The sequence below is a fragment of the Bombina bombina genome, chromosome 2 (assembly GCF_027579735.1).
Source record: "Bombina bombina isolate aBomBom1 chromosome 2, aBomBom1.pri, whole genome shotgun sequence".
Lineage (NCBI taxonomy): Eukaryota > Metazoa > Chordata > Amphibia > Anura > Bombinatoridae > Bombina > Bombina bombina.
This window is the reverse complement of record NC_069500.1, coordinates 884,813,733-884,833,513: the sequence shown is the minus strand read 5'-3', so window position 1 is coordinate 884,833,513 and position 19,781 is coordinate 884,813,733. Positions and strand designations below refer to the sequence as shown.

The following is a 19,781-nucleotide window of genomic DNA, read 5'->3' as shown; positions in this document are numbered from 1 at the left end:
TCCTGTGCTTGCAAAACAATACATCATTTTACCAACAGAATTACAGTTTTACTCATTTGTTTTGCTCTCACTTTTAAATAGTAAAGGCTTTATAGGAGTGCTGGGGAAATGTTTACTTCTGAACATACTTACCTGTCCTTGCATGTTCATAATAACCACAGTGTTGGATCGGTTACAGACAACAAAATGTTCTGGATTTTTAGGCAGGAGAATGACACTGTTTACTGTGATATCTGTCCCCGCTGTGCTTCCAAGTGATTTAAAAGTGTTGGAGCATTCCGTTGTCTTCACATTCCATACCTGGAAAAAAAAAAAGTGTATTTCTGACCACTCTCAAGAAAAGTATTATTCATGTTTACCTCCTCGCCTGAAGCTCATACACAAGACCTACCCAAGACCAAATACAAAAAATGGTGTGAAAATACAGTTTTGCCAATGATTACTGCAAGTAAATTTTTTATCACATATGGTTACATTACAGAGAAGGTTTCTGCAACACCTCTATAAGCTTATAACAAGTACAGGAAACATTTAAATGTCATTTGTTAAGAGCCAAAAAGGCCGCCAAGATCCGTCCACATATTGCGTGTATATTTTTGTATGTTAGGTTTCTCCATTCACAATTGACTTAAATACGTTTTCGTACTTAAATATGCTGGTTTGTGCATGTGCAATTTGAAATAGCCAACTGAAAAATATTAAACATGCACTACTAAACTGTCATACAAGAAAACAGCTAACTGGACAACAGCTAACTGGGCGGAGCTGGGCTACCATTTTTGGCTAACAAACATATTTTCATGTACTTATTACAAGCTTATAGATGTGGAGTCTGTTGCAAGATGCTTGTCTGGTATGTAACAATAAGTAATAAAGAATAAGTATTGAGTCTAGAGACTGTCCCTTTAAGTAACTAAAAATAAGAATTTAAAACACAATTGACTACAAAGCTCTTCTGTCAAATCTACCTTACAGAGATGCACCGGCTTCCAAATAATCCAAATACAGGAACATCTAGTTTACCATCCCTGCACATGGTGTGTAAAAGAAACCCATCAATTGTGGCCCAAAATGTTACAATTAAACGACTTATTTAGAACCAGTCTATTTCTAAATAAATATGACAAGGCCACCGAGTCTTCTTGGCCTGTCTGAATTTTGAAGAAAATTAAATAAAGATTATCTCAATCTAAAAATCTAAAATTGAGGGCACAGAACAGGTAACTTGCAAAATTGCTCATAATAAAATGAATTCAATATTAACACACTTTTTGGAGCGTTAAAAATGGAAATATAGCCGAAGAACCTAACATTTTTTGTATTGAATATATTTATTTACAGCTGTAAATTTAATGTCTGCTATCAAAAATATAAGAATTAAAAAAGGTGCTGCTACCCACTAAACTTCCAAAAGCAATGTTACACTTAAAGAACAAAACCAAAACATTTTTTTTTCATAATTTGCAGAGTTTTAAACAACTTTGCATTTTATTTCTATTATCCAGTATGCTTTATTCTCTTGGTAATGTTGAAGAAGCAGCAATGCACTACTAGGAGTGAGCTAAACACATTTGTGGGAGCCAATAATATGGAGGTATATATGTGCAGCCACCATTCAGCAGCTCCTGGGTGTACCTAGGAATCATTTTCAACAAAGGATATCAAGAAAACAAAAAAAATTAGATAGAAGTAAATTGGAAAGTTGCTTAAAAATTGCATGCTTTATCTGAATTGTGAAAGAAAAAAATGTGTTTAATGTCCCTTTAATTCTCAACCAATTCCTGATTTAAAAAAATCTCAAGAGTATTAATAAAGGCAAGATTCATATAGCGTCACCAAAAAGATCAAACTATGATACACAGGTGATACTTATACACATTTTTTCTCTACCTAGAATAAGTGTAATAATGACTTGTAAAAAATCGTAAAAGTCATTGCTTTTAATAATCGAATCCACGCATCAACCATGTGTCCATGTATTAGTAAAATACAATGAATATGTATATGTTGTGGTGGGGTTACTAACAAGTTGATGAAATTAGCAAATATATCCCACTGCAATCGGTTATTGCCGACTGTTGATCCATTAATACAAGTGGCACATAGAACACTTTCTGAACTTTTTTATTTATTTTATGAAGCTCTAAACAAAAGAATAAAAAATAGAAAAAACTGCTCTATTGATACCCTGCAGCCTTTTTTAATTGTATGTCACTTTAAGAGTAACTGAAAGCTCTAGTAGCAAAACTAAGTTGCGCCATTTAGGAGCAGTGCGCCAACATGCACCCCCAGAGGCAAAACTGAATATCTAGTTAAAAAAAAAAAATGGCGATTGTGAAAGGTCAATTTTAAAAACACTTTAGTAGAAATCAGCTAATTAAAAAGGAATGTGTCGCCATACCTTAACTGTGCCATCGGATGAAGCGCTAATGATGTAGTGACCGTCCTGTGTAAAAGTGGCTTCATTCACAAATGAAGAATGGCCTCTAAATTCCTTTAGAGACTTTCCAGATTTCAGGCCATGAATCCTGTGAAAATACAGAACTTGTTAACATTGCTGAAAGGTAATTGCAGATTGCAAAAACACAGATATACTGCACAGTGACAGACGCTACATACGTAAGTCCTCTTCGCACTTAATTGCATGACACAAATTCACTTTTATTGAAGAATCCTGCAGCTCACAAATTTTAGTAACATACAATTACTATACACAGTCTGTTACATAGGCTTGCGACAGACATGAAAAGGAGCATTTCAATTTGTATTAAAAAATATTTGTTGTTGTTTGAAACACCAATAGAGCTAAAGGAGTTTTCTTTATCAGCCAGTGAGCTTCTATCCCACAGATATGCACTCCCCCATTCAACCCTTTGAGTGCTAAGCACTTTCCCACCTGGGTACTAAGCTGATTTAAGTTTTTTATTTTAAAAAAATGTATATCCCCAAGACTTAGACCATTGGAAAGGTTAGGCAGCATGCCCCCTTTGCCTATACTTTGTATTGTAAATTGTTAATAAAGTTGCGAGGCGATGTCATCACGTCATTGCGTGTGACACCATGCAAAAGCGGGTGGGAGCCCCCAGATCTCCCTTAAGATGGGAGAGTGCTAGCAACGGCTCTGAGTCGTCATTAGCACCAGAGTGGGAAACTCTGCGACGGATCGGAGCCGTCGTTAGCATTTAAGGGATAAAAATCAATAGTCAGTAAAAATGATCGTTTTCTACAAAGAATTTGCATTTTTAGAATAACTTTTCAGATAGTTCTCCTCCAAATGATTTCATGATTTTCTAATCTCCCATTCAATAGGTTAATCTTTCATATTTGATCAACTTTTCAGCTGTACTTTATTGGAAGGAGAAAACAAATAAATCACCTTATATTTAACTAAAACAATAACAATATAGGTATCAATAACTTGTACTGATTGCCCCTCCTTCCACACACTTAAGAGACATTAAACACAAAAATAAATTTTAGAAGCACAGTATTGAGGTTATTCCCCACCTCCCTCTAGTCATGGGTGCCGTCATGTTGAAATCTGCCTTTCACTTTGACCTGTGAGCACAAGTGCAGCAACTCTCCTTTAAATACCTGCAGTGTATCCTAGGTTCCAAAATGATCTAATCACCCATGATTAGAGGAAGGTGCATGAAATATATTTAGTGTCCCTTAGATCCATGTGCATATCTATCCCACTCCAAAAAAAAAATAATGATATTCAATGAGCTTCTTGAAAAACTTAGTTAATGGGTTGATTCTGTAAACATACAATTGCATTGTAACAATGGGACAGTGAGGTCAAAATTACTCACGATTCAGATAGAACAAACTTTTCAAATTGACTTCTATTATCTAATACTATCTTCTATTACTTTATTCTCTTGGTATCCTTTGCTGAAAGGAGCAGCAATGCACTACTGGGAGTTTGCTGCTGATTGGTGGCTGCACATATGCCTTCTGTCATTGGCTCGCCCAATTTGTTCTGCTAGCTCCCAGTAGTGCATTTCTGTTCCTTCAACAAAGGATACCAAGATAATGAAGCAAATTAGATAACAGAAGTAAATAAGTTGTTTAAAATGTTATGATCTAAATCATGGAAGAAACATGTTTGGTTTATGTTCATCTTACTACGTAATTAAAAATAAATCCTTATTTCAGGATCAATAACCTCTGGGTTATAATGTTCTTTGGACAGTTTTTTTTTATTGGAGGGGGGAAATCTGCTTAAAAAAAAAAAAAAAATCTACTATTTATTATTTAAAAAACAAAAACTGATTGAAACACCCTGCTTGCCATTGCCTTTAAAAAAAAAAACAACAACAAAAAAACACACAACTTAACAATTTAACTATAAACCATTCTTTTTCTCATGCAAATAAAATGACTAATGCCTTGCATGTAACCAAATGCAGAATCACACTGATAGCCTATTAAAGGGACATAAAACACAATTTGTTTCTTCCACGATTTAGATAGAACATAACATTTTTAACAACTTTCTAATTTACTTCTATTATCAAATTTTCTTAGTTTTCTTGTTATCCTTTGTGGAACAGCAGAAATGTAAGCTCAAGAGTGTGCACGTGTCTGCAGCACTATATAGCAGCAGTTTTGCAACAATGTTATACATTAGCAGGGGCACTAGATGGCAGCACTATTTCCTGTAGTGCTTCAGGCATGTGCACGCTACCTACCTAGGTATCTCTTCAACAAAAAATAGCATGAGAACTAAAAAAAAATGATAATAGAAGTAAATTGGAAACTTTTTTAAAAAAAATGTATCCACTATCTGAATCATGAAAGAAATGTTTTGAGTTTAATGTCCCTTTAATCATTACATTTGCAGACATCAAACTTGGCCCTCCAGAGGTTTTAGAATTACATTTCCCATGATGCTCAGCCAGCTAATATGCTGGCTAAGCATCATTTGAAATGTAGTTCCAAAACCACTGGAGGGCCAAGTTTGAGGATGTCTGCATTAAAAGGACACTCAATTCAAAATTAAACTTTCATGATTCAGATTTTAAACAACTTTAAATTCACAAATCTTTTTATATGCACACTTTCTGAGGCACCAGCACCCACTAAGCATGTGCAATAATTTACAGAATATACATATATGCATTTTGTGATTGGCTGATGGCCGTCACATGATGCAATGGGAGGGAGAATAGAACTACCTTTAAAATATGTGAGGAAAAAATCTACTACTCATTTGAAATTCAAACTAAGTGCTTTTGCATTGTCTTTTTATTATGCATTTACTGATTATGCTATTCTACTGTGCTCAGTGGCCCTTTAACATGGCAATCCCTGCAATATGCATTTGTAACCTGCAGATCTCTGAGACGATCTTACCTGATGGTCTGGTCAAAGGAAGCACTGAGGATCTGACTGCTGTCTTTTGAAAAGCTGAGGCATGTGACTCCCTTACTGTGAGCACGTTCATACCTCCTCAAACACTGGCCACTCTGTATCTTCCACACCTAAAAAAAAATGCAAAGCTATTAACATGAAAATGTTGAGAGAATGGTCATTCTAGAAAATTAGAATATTCACAAAACTACTGTTTTACCTTTATTTTACCATCTTGTGCTCCTGTAGCTAACATCTCTGTATCTCTGCTAAAGCACATACATAACACAGCATCGTCCATCATCATAAAGTTATCTTGAGCCTGATACTTCAGATCCTAGAAGAAAATAAACAAAAAATAAAGGAAAGTTGAGTAAAATGATCAATTTAGATGGTTATACTACCTTGCAAATTCCATAAACAGGACAAGCATAGGTTAAGGCTCTGTTAGCCCCATTTAAAAAGCCCAGACAGACAAGGTTCCCTTCCTATCCACCCAAGATCGCAGAAAGCTGCCTGCATTTATCATTGCTAAAGCATCTGTTTGTAAATAAAAGAAAAGTGAGATATCTGCGCAAAGAAAATTGCTAAAAGCAAAACAGTGTAGTAGAGGATCATTATTCCTCTAAAAGACTGGTCAAATACAAATATCCTTAGAAAAAGAAAAACTACTGTAGCGCTGTGAAAAAACAGCTTATATAGCAATACATGACAGAATTTTCAAAGTGGGAAACATTTAATGTTAAAAATACATTAGAAAAAATCTTAATAGTACATTGGAATCGCAACAACTTTAAAAACAAGGTGCAGCATCAAAAATAAAAAGCACAAATAAAAATATATGCATAAAATACAACAATGATGACCTTTAAAAACACAGAGTCCATGAGATGAAGTGGAAAATGATCCCAAAAAGGAAAACTTTGGAAGACGGATGGACTTTGGAAATCTCTCTTCAATTCCAGCACCATTCGATTTTCCAATCAAAGACAGAAACAAACCAGAAATAACATATATCCAAAAACTGTCACTGATTAATTTTAGCTATTTTAGTTGTAGCTCTTAGAAAAATAATTTTTCACCCCCCCCTATTTTTTACATTATCACCAAATTTTTTGCTAACTTCTTATTAAATTTAAATCAAACAGAATTAATTTTCACTGTTTCTTTCAAATATATTTTTAGTTTTTATATTCACATATTGATTAACCCAAAAATAAAGTATAGACCACTATTATAATATTCACATATAGCATCACTTTATCCTTGGATGTTTTAAATGTCTTCCAAGGGTAAACACAATATCGGCCCAACACATGTTCTTTTTATATATTTCAATTGCTTAATATATCACGTAGTACTGATCACTGTATATATATCACTCTATATTCCTTTTCTTCAAGTTCTTTCTCCATATGTCGATAGTTTTAATGTCACAATTATGAGGAATATATGTATGTATATACGGTCTATATGCCTCTGTGTTTTTGTTGCAAATAAATAATGTCTGTTCTTATGAGATCTGTAATGGTATGCCCCTGTCTGCATAAATATGGTGAGACAGAGTCAATATAAGTAAAAACACGGCTATTAAACACTCAAACAGTTTTACTTCCAAATTTCTCACCAACCGTGAAATTGTGGATACATTGTAGACACCTCTGCAGAAACGCTAGTGAATACAGCGCAACAGACATTACGGATAAAGCCCAGCCCTGAAAGGGACTTGTATTGTGGAACAGATCCGACCCTATACCCGGTGTAAGTAGTACATAGCACCTTTATTTCTGGTTCGTTTCTGTCTATGATTGGAAATCTCTTTTCAATTCCAGCGCCATTCAATTTTTTTCAAAGTTTTACTTTGTTGGGATCCTTTTCCACTTCATCTCATGGACTTTGTGTTTTTTCAGGTCACCATTGTTGTATTTTATGCATATATTTTTATTTATGCTTTTAATTTTTGATGCTGCACCTTATTTTTAAAGTTGTTGCGATTCCAATGTACTACTAAAAATACAAAAAAAAATTCCTAACATTAAATGGTTCCCACTTTGAAAATTACAGTATTTTTCCTTTTACTAATGATATTTGTATTTGACAAGCGTCTGTGCAATATCATCCCCTGCTCACGCTAGCGCCAATAACGCATGAGTAGGGCTGTCAATCACCCCAGGCAAATGTGGATTTTAGAACTCTTTGATTTTACATTACAGAATACCAAATATTGCCTAAGTATACTCACCTTTCTTATTTTTCCTGTAGTGAAATTCCATACTTCAATGAATCCATCCACAGACCCAGTAACTAAATATTGACCATCTGGAGAAAACCGGGCACATTCTACGTGGGATTTTTGACCAAACTAAGGGGAATGGGAGAAAAAGAAAAAAATCTAAAAATTGTATTGAAATCTCCTTTTTTATTATCAGTTTATGTAATAAGATTCCTGGAACATTTTACTTTTACTTGGAAAGTAAAAAAATAAATTTTCTACAATGGGTCTACAACTTGACTATTAAAAATAAATTTAATTTCTTGTTTACTTTGTATAATTTCTTGTTTCTTTAATAAATTTAAAATCAAAAGTTGTACAACTAAGAATAACATTTGTAACATGCCATGGTTTGTGCAGAGTTGCCAATACCTCCATATTTTGTATTTCTGTGAACCCCATAATTCAAACTAAACACAAAATAAAGTTATATAACTCTGTACACTATTACCGCCAAATCCAATAGCTAAAAGCAGGACAAGTCACCTTAATATGCCTGCTCAGCTGTGTGGGAAACTTCTCTTCCTCCACGTCTTTTACAGCTGCTTTACCTCGGAACAAGTCAATGGTCATACCAGGGGGCAGAAGACCCTGATGCTGCTGCCATTTTAGTGCCTGCAAAAGAAAAGTAAAAATTAAAACACGAGTAACGTTTACAACAGGCCAAGAAAGTATAGTGAGTAAAAATGCATTTTATATAATAATGCAGTACCAATCTGTGACCGCTCTCTCGTACAGGCGGAGAATTGAATTGTGGTAAAGGAGACACATTTAAAGAGAAAATAAAATAGCATGAGAACAGCTCTGGCAGAAGATTGGTCTTATGAGTGTATAAATGTCATCTTCATTGTTTTTAAAGTTGTTTAAACTGAGTTGCTCTTTGGTCTATTTGTATCATTTTTTTTATTTTGCCCTTTGTTAAAGGGATATGAAACCCAACATTTTTCTTTCATGATTCAGATAGAGCATGCGATTTTAAATCAACATTATAATTTACTACTATTATCAATTTCTTTGTTTTCTTAGTAACATTTGTTGAAAAGCAGGGACGTTTGCTCAGGAGCCATATTCCTTCGAAATTTGCTCCCTCTTCGAGATTTGCTAGGGCCCTCAAACCCCCTGTATTTGTTTGTAAAATGTTGTCCGATATTGTAATGTCTCACCGTTGTACGTTTATCTCTGTACTTAAGAACAGCCCTGCGGAATCTGTTGGCGCTTTATAAAGAATAATAATAATAATAATAATAAGTACAATTACGTAACCACACTTCACATGTTTGAAAATAATGTGTGGAATTAGATTACATAAGAAGCATGCGCAGATTTAGGTAGCAAATCTTGACGAGGGAGGACTAAAGTACTAGCATTTTTTATTAAAGCGGCAATGTAGATGTGCGCCTGCGCAGTTAAACATGGCGTAAATACATTTCTACAGGGTCATTTTTGCTTCAATTAGATGTTTTTTTTACTGCTCAGCCGCACACATCGAATCCAAATTAAATAAAGTGTGTCTCCACCACTACAACAGTTTTTAATATGCACACAAGGCATTTATTTGTTGGTGGGTGGTCACACTATCCTAAAGTTACAAAGATACAATATCACATATCTTTTAAATTAAGGATACAATATGATAAAAGAGATTCTGAGATACAATACTACGAGAAGAGACTCTCTCCCGAAGCTAACCCTAAAATAGTTATCAGTCATCCAAACGGGTTAGCATAACAGACAATTTATTAGGACATACATGTCTAATATTATAAAATACAATAACGTTACTGTGTACAACTAAAAAAGGTAAATATACTAATATATTGATGCCGGCATCATATAAAATTATCTTGATATACAAAATCTACAGCATAAAATAGCTTTGCAAACTCTAAACAAAAATTATATCTAATCTATTATATAAAAAGGTTAAAACCAGATTATGCTAAAATCTCATACAATTACAACAGTATAGGTAAACTATACATACAGTCTCATACAATACTGTTGTCATTGTATGAGATTTTAGCATAATCTGGTTTTAACCTTTTAATATAATAGGTTAGATATAATTTTTGTTTAGAGTTTGCAAATCTATTTTGTGCAGTAGATTTTATATATCGAGATAATTTTATATGATGCCGGCATCGAAATATTAGTATATTTACTTTTTTCCTTTTTCGTTATACACAGTAACGTTATTGTATTTTATAAAATTAGACATGTATGTCCTAATAAATTGTCTGTTATTATAAACCCTATACATTTTTATTTCAAATTAAGGATACAATGCCATGGCGCATTTTGTTTTAAAAGGCACAAAGTTATAGTAACTGATAGCCTATATGATAAGACACACAAATAAAAATGTAACTCCAGCTTTTGCATGCAATGTTTTTCCATCTAAGATCTTTCTAAGCATTATGTTATTAAAATGCATTCCCTACTATTGCCCCCACTGCCTGGCCCCCTTTCATGACACTGCCACACCACAGCCAATGTAAAGGCGTGCCGCAGGGCTCGTTATTAGGAGCTGCATGACAGTCTTCTTGACAGAGGACAAATGCATGCGTTTAGTAGAAAGTATAGAGCAGGTGGGGCTGCTCTATACGTCACTGCTCTAAATCAAACTAAATGAAGGAGGGGGTAGATGGACAGAAAAAGTGGCATGAGATTTTTTAAATAAAATATTACAATACAAACACTCTTACCGCCTAGGAGAGGAAAGAGACAATTCCTCTCCTAGAAACCCTTTTCTGCATTTTGCTGGCTTTTAATTTTGTAGCAATACAATTTGGGATTTTATCTAGAGCACACCTTGTAGTGCCCTTCTCTATTTATGCCTGGTTAAAAATGTTACATTAAAAAGAACAGTGTACACCAAAATTGTTATTGTTTAAAAAAAGATACACAACACCTTTTCTACCCATTCCCTAGCTTTGCACAACCAACATTGCTATAGTAATATTCTTTATAACCTTTAAAACCTCTAAATGTCTGCCTGTTTCTAAGCCAGCCCTTTCCCCAGTACATTTTTATAGCTTTTCACAGTTAGACATAGCTAGTTCATGTGTTCCATATAGATAACACTGTGCTCACTCCTGTGGAGTTATTCATGAGCTAATTAGCTAAAATGCAAGTCTGTAAAATAGGACTGAGATAAGGGGGCACTTTGCAGATGCTTAGATACATGGTAATCAGCAGTAAAATGTATATTAATATAATAGTGTTGGTTATGCATAAATGGGGAATGGTTAAAGGGATTATTGTCTTTTTTAGACAAACATTTTGAAGACTGTCTCTTTAAAGAATTTAAAAAATAAAAATAACCCTAGCGTTTTACCTACTTACAGGGTAAAGAATGCATAGCAGCATTTAAACTGTACATCCTTTACTATCACTAATAAATAAAAGAAATATTAGGTTACCTGTCCTAGCAATGCCATGAGACGAGATGGCGGTACCACGCTTACTTCCCCAGCTAATGCCTGAGCGATTGCTGCTCTTCTTTTTTCTTTGCTGCTTCCATCGGGGTAAGCCTATGTGAAAAGTAAATAATCATAAACTTAAGATGCAAAGCAAAAAAATAAACAAACACTTTCAAAAAACGCTGGGAAAAAAAAAAAAGCTTAAATGGGACATTTTTAAAAACTTTTATTTCCCGAATTTTTTTAAAAAATTGCAATTTTAAAATTATTTTTCCTGTATTTACACACAAAATAAAGTCAGGTGTTCCCATACTATTTATTAAAGTGGACAGTAAACATAATTACACAACAATTCCGTTATGCTATAGAATAACATATCAGCCAAGTAGTAACATTTTTTAAAGCAAATTATCCTTTTAACTGCAATTATTTTTCAACAGCCAAACTCCACACATATTTTGCCTTATTTGGAAGAGCCACTGTTAAAATTGATTTTTTTTTGCAGTTGTCTGATAAAGCCAATTAGGGACAGCTATGTAGCGGAGTTAGAACTTGAAATGCATCCTGCTTATTTCTCAAGGCTGAGAATTAGAAATTGTTCAATTATCAATAATATGTGTAATGTGAAAAGGCTGGACATTATATGATCTTAAAAGCAACTAATACGTACTACTATGTCGGGTACACACACAAAGAATGGTACAAATAAATGCACAAAACAAAAAAAAATTCTCATCTTATATAGAGTTACACCTTAGGTTTGAAGAGTTTAAAACAATGCAACGTCGTTATTTTGGCAACATAGGTTATAACAAAGCTGTCATCTCTATTGAAAAGAACAACCAAAATGGCATCAAGCTATCAAGGGAGTATCACCGCAACTCCATGAAACGGTTCATACATACCAATAGCACATTAATTCCAAAGCTTAGAAATCAAATCTCTATGCCATTGTATGTAATGTTTTTGTATCAGGAGCGCAAATTGAATTGACAGCAACATGTAACGCAGTCAGTAGAAGCTACCAGCTTTAGTAACAAAGGATAAGTAATTGTGTAAACATAGTCACTATCATAAGTAGATCACATGATATTATGAAAAATATATTGGCTATTGATAAAGTGAAATGCCCCCAAAACAAAAGATTTTATATTGCTTAATTCTGATGTTATGCAGTCGTGGTGATCTGTGTAACACCAGTTTGTAAGTTGCCTCATTTTATAAGTGTCAACCCCATCTAGTGGTGTAATTGATTTATATCAAGTTTACATTTTTAAAGAGACATTAAATACTAAATAAATGTTTTATATAATGATGTATTCAAAGTGAAGTTTTACCTAAGAATAATTTGCAGATGTATTTTTAAAATGATAGTTGTTTAATATTGAAAAAATTAAAGTCTAAAGTTAGGTGTTGCAAAGTTCTAACCAAGGTTTCTTAGGAAATTAGAGGCCTTTATAAATGGGTAAGTCTGGAGTTAAAGGGACACTCAATCAAAATTAAAATTTTCATTATTCAGACAGAGCATGCCATTTTAAACAACTTTCCAATTTACTTCCATTAACAAAATGTGCACAGTAGTTTTATATTTAAACTTTTTGAGTCACCAGCTCCTACTGAGCATGTGCAAGAATAAGTGTGTATGCATTTGTGAATGGCTGATGGCTGTCACATGGTACGTGTATGCATTTGTGATTGGCTGATGGCTGTCACATGGTACAGGGGGAGTGGAAAAAGACATAACTTTTAAAATCGTCAGAATAAAAAAAAAATCTACTACTCATTTGAAGTTTAGACTAAGTGTTATTGCATTGTCTTGTTATCTTGCATTTGTTGATTATGCAAATCTACTGTGTTGACTGGTCCTTTAACACTTCCAATTCATGAGGCATTGGAAAACCCACAATTTTAAGAATGCATTTAAAGGGACATTGCAGACAAAATTGTAATGCCCGCTGGTGCATTTCAGTTTTGAATAGAAGCATTTTTGCAATGTATATGTATTAGCAAAAATGCTTCTAGTAAAAGCTACAACTGTTTCAAGGGTGTACTTAAGTATGCACCAGCATTTTAAGAACGGCACTTGCTCAGAGAGCCTATGGTGCTGCAGTTTTCAAATTGCTGGTGCACTGAGAATATCTAGCTAAGCTTCACATGCACATTCAGAAAAAAATGCTAACACTAAAACAGTGATAACTTATAATAGAAGCATTTTTGCCATAATATGTATAAAGTAGATATGTTTCTATCCAAAGATCTAAATCAACTAACTCCATTTCAGTTTTGACAGGAATGTCCCTTTAATTAAAAAATACAAAAATAAAATTGTAAACATATTTTGCTACATATAATTATAAGCTCAACGTGTTTAATGTCCCTTTAAGGGACAATCAGTTTTCAGGTAATAATTACCTACAAATAGACTACATAAATTGATTACCTTTTTCCCCTCACTGTAACGTGTAACTCAATATTTGTGCATGCAACATTAATGATTCCGATTCCAGCAAACATACCTCACGAGGGTCAAAGTAAGACCTGGCCAAAAGGTTTTCCAGATGAATATATCTTTCAGGTTGTGTCTGTTTTAACATGATCATCGGGTCTGTCTGTCTGAGGAGGGATCTAGCTGCGCCCAATTCACGAAGCTCAATCAGTTCCAAAACAACCTGTAATTAATAAATGCAAACATATTATTCATAGTTTTTCTTCCATTGTGTTGTAAGGCAAGCCAGTTATTAAAATCTTACAGATCTTAAAAGGGACACTCTAGTCCAAAATAAACTTTCATGACTCAGATAGGGCATGTCATTTTAAACAGTTTTCCAATCTACTTTTATCACCAATGTTGCTTTGCTCTCTTGGTATTCTTAGTTGAAAGCTAAACCTAGTAGGTTCCTATGCTAATTTCTAAACCCTTGAAGGCCGCCTCTTCTCTCAGGGCATTTTGACAGTTTTTCACCACTAGAGGGTGTTAGTTAATGTGTGTCATATATATAACATTGTGCTCATGCACGTGGAGTTCCTATGAGCCAGCACTGATTGGCTAAAATGCAAGTCTGTCAAAAGAACTGAAATAAGGGGGCAGTTTGCAGAGGCTTAGATACAAGATTATCACAGAGGTTAAAAGTTTATTAATAGAACTGTGTTGGTTATGCAAAACTAGGGAATGGGTAATAAAGGGATTATCTATCTTTTAAAACAATAAAAATTTCTGGTGTAGACTGTCCCTTTAAAGAAAAATACAAAAATCAAACAGAATAATTGAACTGGCATTGGTTCAGTTTACATGTTAAATACAGTGAATTTATTACAAAGCTTATATTTACCTGTTCATAGAGGTCAATGAGTGTTTTGTCTGGAAGCTTCAGTGACTGTATGGCTTGCAACACTGTGTCCCAATGCCCACTGTTAATATCAGCCACAAAACTTTCTATACTGTCCACAGTATTCAAAGAAACGGTAGTCTCTTCTTGCAAAGTGGCTAATGTACGGTGTAAGCTATTTTCTTTTAGATACTGCATGATGAGACGTATAACACTAAAAAATACAAACAAAAAAACAAATGAGTATAACATACTCCTCTAGCAGAATCAGAAAATAATGTTATCCATTTGAAGAACAGTAGTTTAATAAAAGATTTGTTCAAGAACAGTATACGTCTACAAAATGCCAATAGAGGATACTGATCATATTGCATTAGTTGCCCCCAATGTTATAAGAAACACAAACAACCGATACTAAATATTTTCTCATATTTAAAAAAAAAAAAAAAATCAGCATGTTCAAATGCTGTTTTATAGATATATATTCTTAGTCTATCCCTTTAGGTATCCCAACCGTTAAAAGGACATTAAACACTAAATAAATGCTAGATAAAATGATGCCGTCAAAGAAAAGATTGGTCTGAGAACAACATTTAAAGTTTCATTAGTTGTTTAAATTGTTGTTGTTTGACAAAATAAGTAACGTTTTAGTGTCTATAAAACAATGGGAGCTGCCATGTTGTAACTTATGATACCTTCTCTGTTATGGCCAACTAGAAACAGTTATAAATAGGTCACTAGAGTGTGCAGCCAATGGCTGAGTGGAATATATCAGTGTTCTGCACTTTCATTTCTAACAGGAACTAAAAAGCTCACAATTTTAGAATGAAAATACAGGAAAAGGGGGCTATAAAATAATGAAAGTATATTGAAGAGTTTTCTTAATTTATATATACAATTTATCATTTTATGTTGCCATCTCAAAGTGTTTAACAATCCTTTTTTTTCATTTTAGTGCTGGTGGGTGGACAACTCAGATGCTGTACCACTTGTCCCATAGAATGTTAGCATAGCAGTGAGTTTTTCTTGCTCTAGCTGCCAAAACTAATGAAAAAAAACTTGCAATATTGTGAGGCTGTGGATGTATTTAGATAAGCAACCATGGGGAGATAAATGATAATAATTAGAAAGTATTTAACATTATGCTCACAACATATGGTATGTACTTTAATAATTACACTACAGAAAAAGAGTATAAAGTAGGGAGGTGAGAAGACTGGTGCATTTGAAAATTACTGGATGCATTTTTTTTTTGATGCACAACTACTAAATTTGAAACAAATTACTCTCCCCCCCCCCCCCAAGACATTTTAGTAGCCATCAGTTGTAGGTGGACATGGGATTTGTTGAGCCCCAACTTATTTTGTAAATAAACTATTGTTAAATCAGCTTAATGTTTTTACATCACACACCACAACATTCCTGGTGTGCGTTCACAGTAACATGGTTTAAATCGACGTAAATAAGTTGTAAGATTAGACAAATCTTTAGTACTTATATGATCAATTTCTAATAAGCACAGGACCGATATACCTTTAACTAAAGGTAGTGCTTATTTAATGCTCTGGTTGCCGTAAGTGTGCTGTATCCAGCTCCTGCAGCCAGGGGGGCTGATACAGATTCGCCCCTGAACTCACTTTAAAAAAAAATGTCTACCTAATGATATAACCCTCTAAAGCATTGTTTCCCACCCGCCATACATTCCAAAATGTATCTTACTCAGAAGACTCGATTTCGATCGACATTATTTCTGGTTAAGGTCCTGCACCGTACTAAACACTTGAAAATGTAGCCTTTACTCCGACTCCCGACTAACTAAAAACGTCACTTCCGGTGCGCCGAATGTACTTCCTCTAGTGCTGAAAATGTACTTCCGGTTTATACGTGCATATTATTTATTTGTGTATCATAGTTGCCAACAGTCCCTGATTTCCAGGGACAGTCCCTGGATTTTGTTGTATGTCCCTGGGTTTTTTTTTGTCCCTGGAAATGTCCCTGAAAATCTCTTTTGCACAACATCTGTTGTTTGCATATATATATATATATATATATATATATATATATATATATATATATATATATATATATATATATATACACACACACACACATACATATATACAGATAGATAGATGATAAATAGATATAGTGTATTATTTAAATACAATTCATTCCTAATGGAATATTTTTATTACTATTGAATGGGTTCACATATTATTTGTCTTTCTAATTTTGATGCTGTGTTGTAAAAATAACCATATGCCCAGAATGTGTTCCAGAGAATGGGTAGATGTAAGAGCTTGGTGCTGTAATCTGTATAATAAACTATGGATAAGTCTAAATTATACTATTGCTTTCAAATGGGTGTGTTTTGATTGCAGAACTGAGTGGGCGGAGCAGTTGAACAGTAGGTCGTCAATACTCCAGTAACCCGCTTGCTTGCTTGCTCTGCTGCAAAGTGTCCCTGGAATTTTTTTTTAAATGTTGGCAACTATGAGTGTAACATGTATATAGATCAGCATATGACAGACCTGCTCATGGGGCTGAATACAGGATATTACAGTGTAACATGTATATAGATCAGGACATGACAGACCTGCTCATGAGACTGAATACAGGATATTACAGTATACCATGTATATAGATCAGCATATGACAGACCTGAACATAGGGCTGAATACAGGATATTACAGTGTAACATGTATATAGATCAGGACATGACATACCTGCTCATGGGGCTGAATACAGGATATTACAGTGTACCATGTATATAGATCAGCATATGACAGACCTGCTCATGGGGCTGAATACAGTATATTACAGTGTAACATGTATATAGATCAGCACATGACAGACGTGCTCATGAGACTGAATACAGGATATTACAGTGTAACATGTATATAGATTAGCACATGACAGACCTGCTCATGGGGATGAATACAGGATATTACAGTGTAACATGTATATAGATCAGCATATGACAGACCTGCTCATGAGACTGAATACAGGATATTACAGTGTAACATGTATATAGATCAGCATATGACAGACCTTTATGGATAAGTCTAAATTATACTATTGCTTTCAAATGGGTGTGTTTTGATTGCAGAACTGAGTGGGCGGAGCAGTTGAACAGTAGGTCGTCAATACTCCAGTAACCCGCTTGCTTGCTTGCTCTGCTGCAAAGTGTCCCTGGAATTTTTTTTTAAATGTTGGCAACTATGGTGTATCAACATTACAGTATATGAGTATAAGGCAATAAGATACATTATATGTACAGTAAAAAATATATAAAAAAGAAAATACTGTTTATGCGGAATATAAGCGTCCATGGCATCCCGGTTCCGATAATATATAAGATTATTTTTTTTAGAAAGAAGTGATTATGTGTGTGTTGCAATTCCAAGTTTACTATTTAGCCTTATGGATCAGACACATAGAGGATCTAGAGAATGAAACAGCTGTGTCAAAATAAAGAACAAGAATGTAATAGGTTCACTTTATACCAGGAAGGAATATTCTCAGGAAAGAGGAGATGCAAGAAGAACAATCAGTCTCACAGCCCATAATAAAGATGTGCACACTCAATCAGAACAGGTATCATCCTTATTATTAGACATATGACCAATTCGCAAAGTAGTGAAATGGTGGTAGTTAAAGAGACACTAAACAACTGGTAATTACAAGGTATTTCTGTTGTCTTGCCATAGAATAACATATCAACCAAGTGTAAACATTTTAAAACAAAATTAACCCTTTCGTGTCAGGGTTAAAGTGCCTACATCGAAACAACTGTTCCGATGTAGACAAATTGAGACCACGCGATCGTGCACACGATCGCGAGATTTCAATTATTGGATCGCATCTGGGGGGCGTCCCTACAACCCTAGGAACGCCCCCAAGACCGCGATCAAGTCCTGACAGCACAGAAGGCTTCAGGACAGCCGTTAGCTATGACGTTCTATTCCGTCATAACGGCTTTAAAGCCCAGCCTAATTATGACGGAATAGAACGGCATAACGGCTTTAAAAGGTTAACTGTTAGCTGCATATGTTCTTCAATATCCAAACTCCACACACCACTTGCCTTATTTGGAAGAGCCAATCAAGATTTGCTTCTGGAGAATTCAAGGCTAGCCACAGCAGTCACGAGGAGGATCACAATTATTTAGAAGGGTTTATCTGATTATCTTTCTACAATACTCACTATTAAAGTTTAAGGGGATTCTTTTTATATATATATAATTTAATAGCTTTTATAAATAATTGTGATCAACCCCTATGTTGGTATAAACTGCAGTGTTTTACAGCTATCTGCTGAAGCTAGCTAGGGAATGATATGTAGCAGAGAAGTCTGCACTGTGGATTTCCAGTTCTGAAAATTAGTCCATAAATTTCAGAACTAAATTACATGAATAGAGGACAAAGTAATAATCAAGGTGTTTACTATACTATTGTTTATCTATAAGGTACGGAAGAGAGTAGTGCAAAAACTAATTAATATATTTATCATATGACCATAATAGGTCCCAGTTGAGGAATCATGTTGAAAATAAAGGACACAATTCAACTAGTACCTAAAGAACAGGTTGGATATTCACACAAGATACTGCCAGAGAACACTTGAATACAGTTCTCATTATATACCATCTAGAAAGAAAATGTAGGAAAGCAGACTAAAAAATGGGCTCCCCCAAGTTTAGCCAAAGCATAGGTCAATAACAATTGTATAAGGAATATTGTAGAGACCACATAAATACAGGGCTGTATAAGTTTAAAAAAATACACACTTTATTTCCACAGGTTAAAAACCTAGTTAAACATAGAAGGATACAACTCTCCATCACAGGGTCAACAACTGACGTGTTTCCTGCCTCAATGGCACGTCATCAGAGTTATCACACACCAGTACATGTTGATATTTAAGGATTTATTCCATTTGAATTAACCAATGACAAATGCTATGCATTTACAAAGAGTGTCATCCTTCTTAACTTCTTCCTGCCGCTAGGACGTTCTAGTTCATCCTAACTGCGCTGGGGTTTAGTGCCGTTAGGACGGCATGGAATGTAGTAGTTGTTTGGCTGTACTGAAGCCATAACAACTTCCTAACTGGGATCACGGGCTGGAGGGCGTGCCTAGCATCATAGGCACTCCCTCCCAACCTGATCCCATCATTGAAATCACACGATCACATGAAGGATTGTGTGTTTTCAATTGTATTACTTATTTGTTTACATCAGAACATTGTTCCGCTCTAACAAATAATTAACTTCAGGAGGGGGTTAAAGTTACAATAAACTTTAAAAACAAATGACTTATGCTTATTCCCTTGTTCAGAGAAGAATTCCATGTAATTTTGAGGCTGGATTGACCTTGTTAGGCGGGATCAGACTGATATTCT

The 19,781-nt window shown here is 34.5% G+C and overlaps 1 protein-coding gene across 1 annotated transcript in view; it reads right to left on the bottom strand.

Moving 5' to 3' along the window:
• Positions 1-16,212, bottom strand: part of SMU1 (SMU1 DNA replication regulator and spliceosomal factor) — a 30,543-nt gene extending 14,331 nt beyond the window's left edge. The window contains exons 1-10 of the mRNA XM_053703223.1: positions 16,098-16,212; positions 14,382-14,592; positions 13,569-13,721; positions 11,053-11,163; positions 8,117-8,245; positions 7,601-7,720; positions 5,579-5,695; positions 5,362-5,489; positions 2,402-2,528; positions 133-300 (exon numbers count right to left, since the gene is read on the bottom strand). Of these exons, the coding sequence (XP_053559198.1) occupies positions 133-300; positions 2,402-2,528; positions 5,362-5,489; positions 5,579-5,695; positions 7,601-7,720; positions 8,117-8,245; positions 11,053-11,163; positions 13,569-13,721; positions 14,382-14,592; positions 16,098-16,123 (1,290 nt within the window). The 5' untranslated portion in view covers positions 16,124-16,212. The remainder of the gene's footprint in view (positions 1-132; positions 301-2,401; positions 2,529-5,361; positions 5,490-5,578; positions 5,696-7,600; positions 7,721-8,116; positions 8,246-11,052; positions 11,164-13,568; positions 13,722-14,381; positions 14,593-16,097) is intronic.
• Between the last annotated feature and the right edge of the window lie 3,569 nt (positions 16,213-19,781).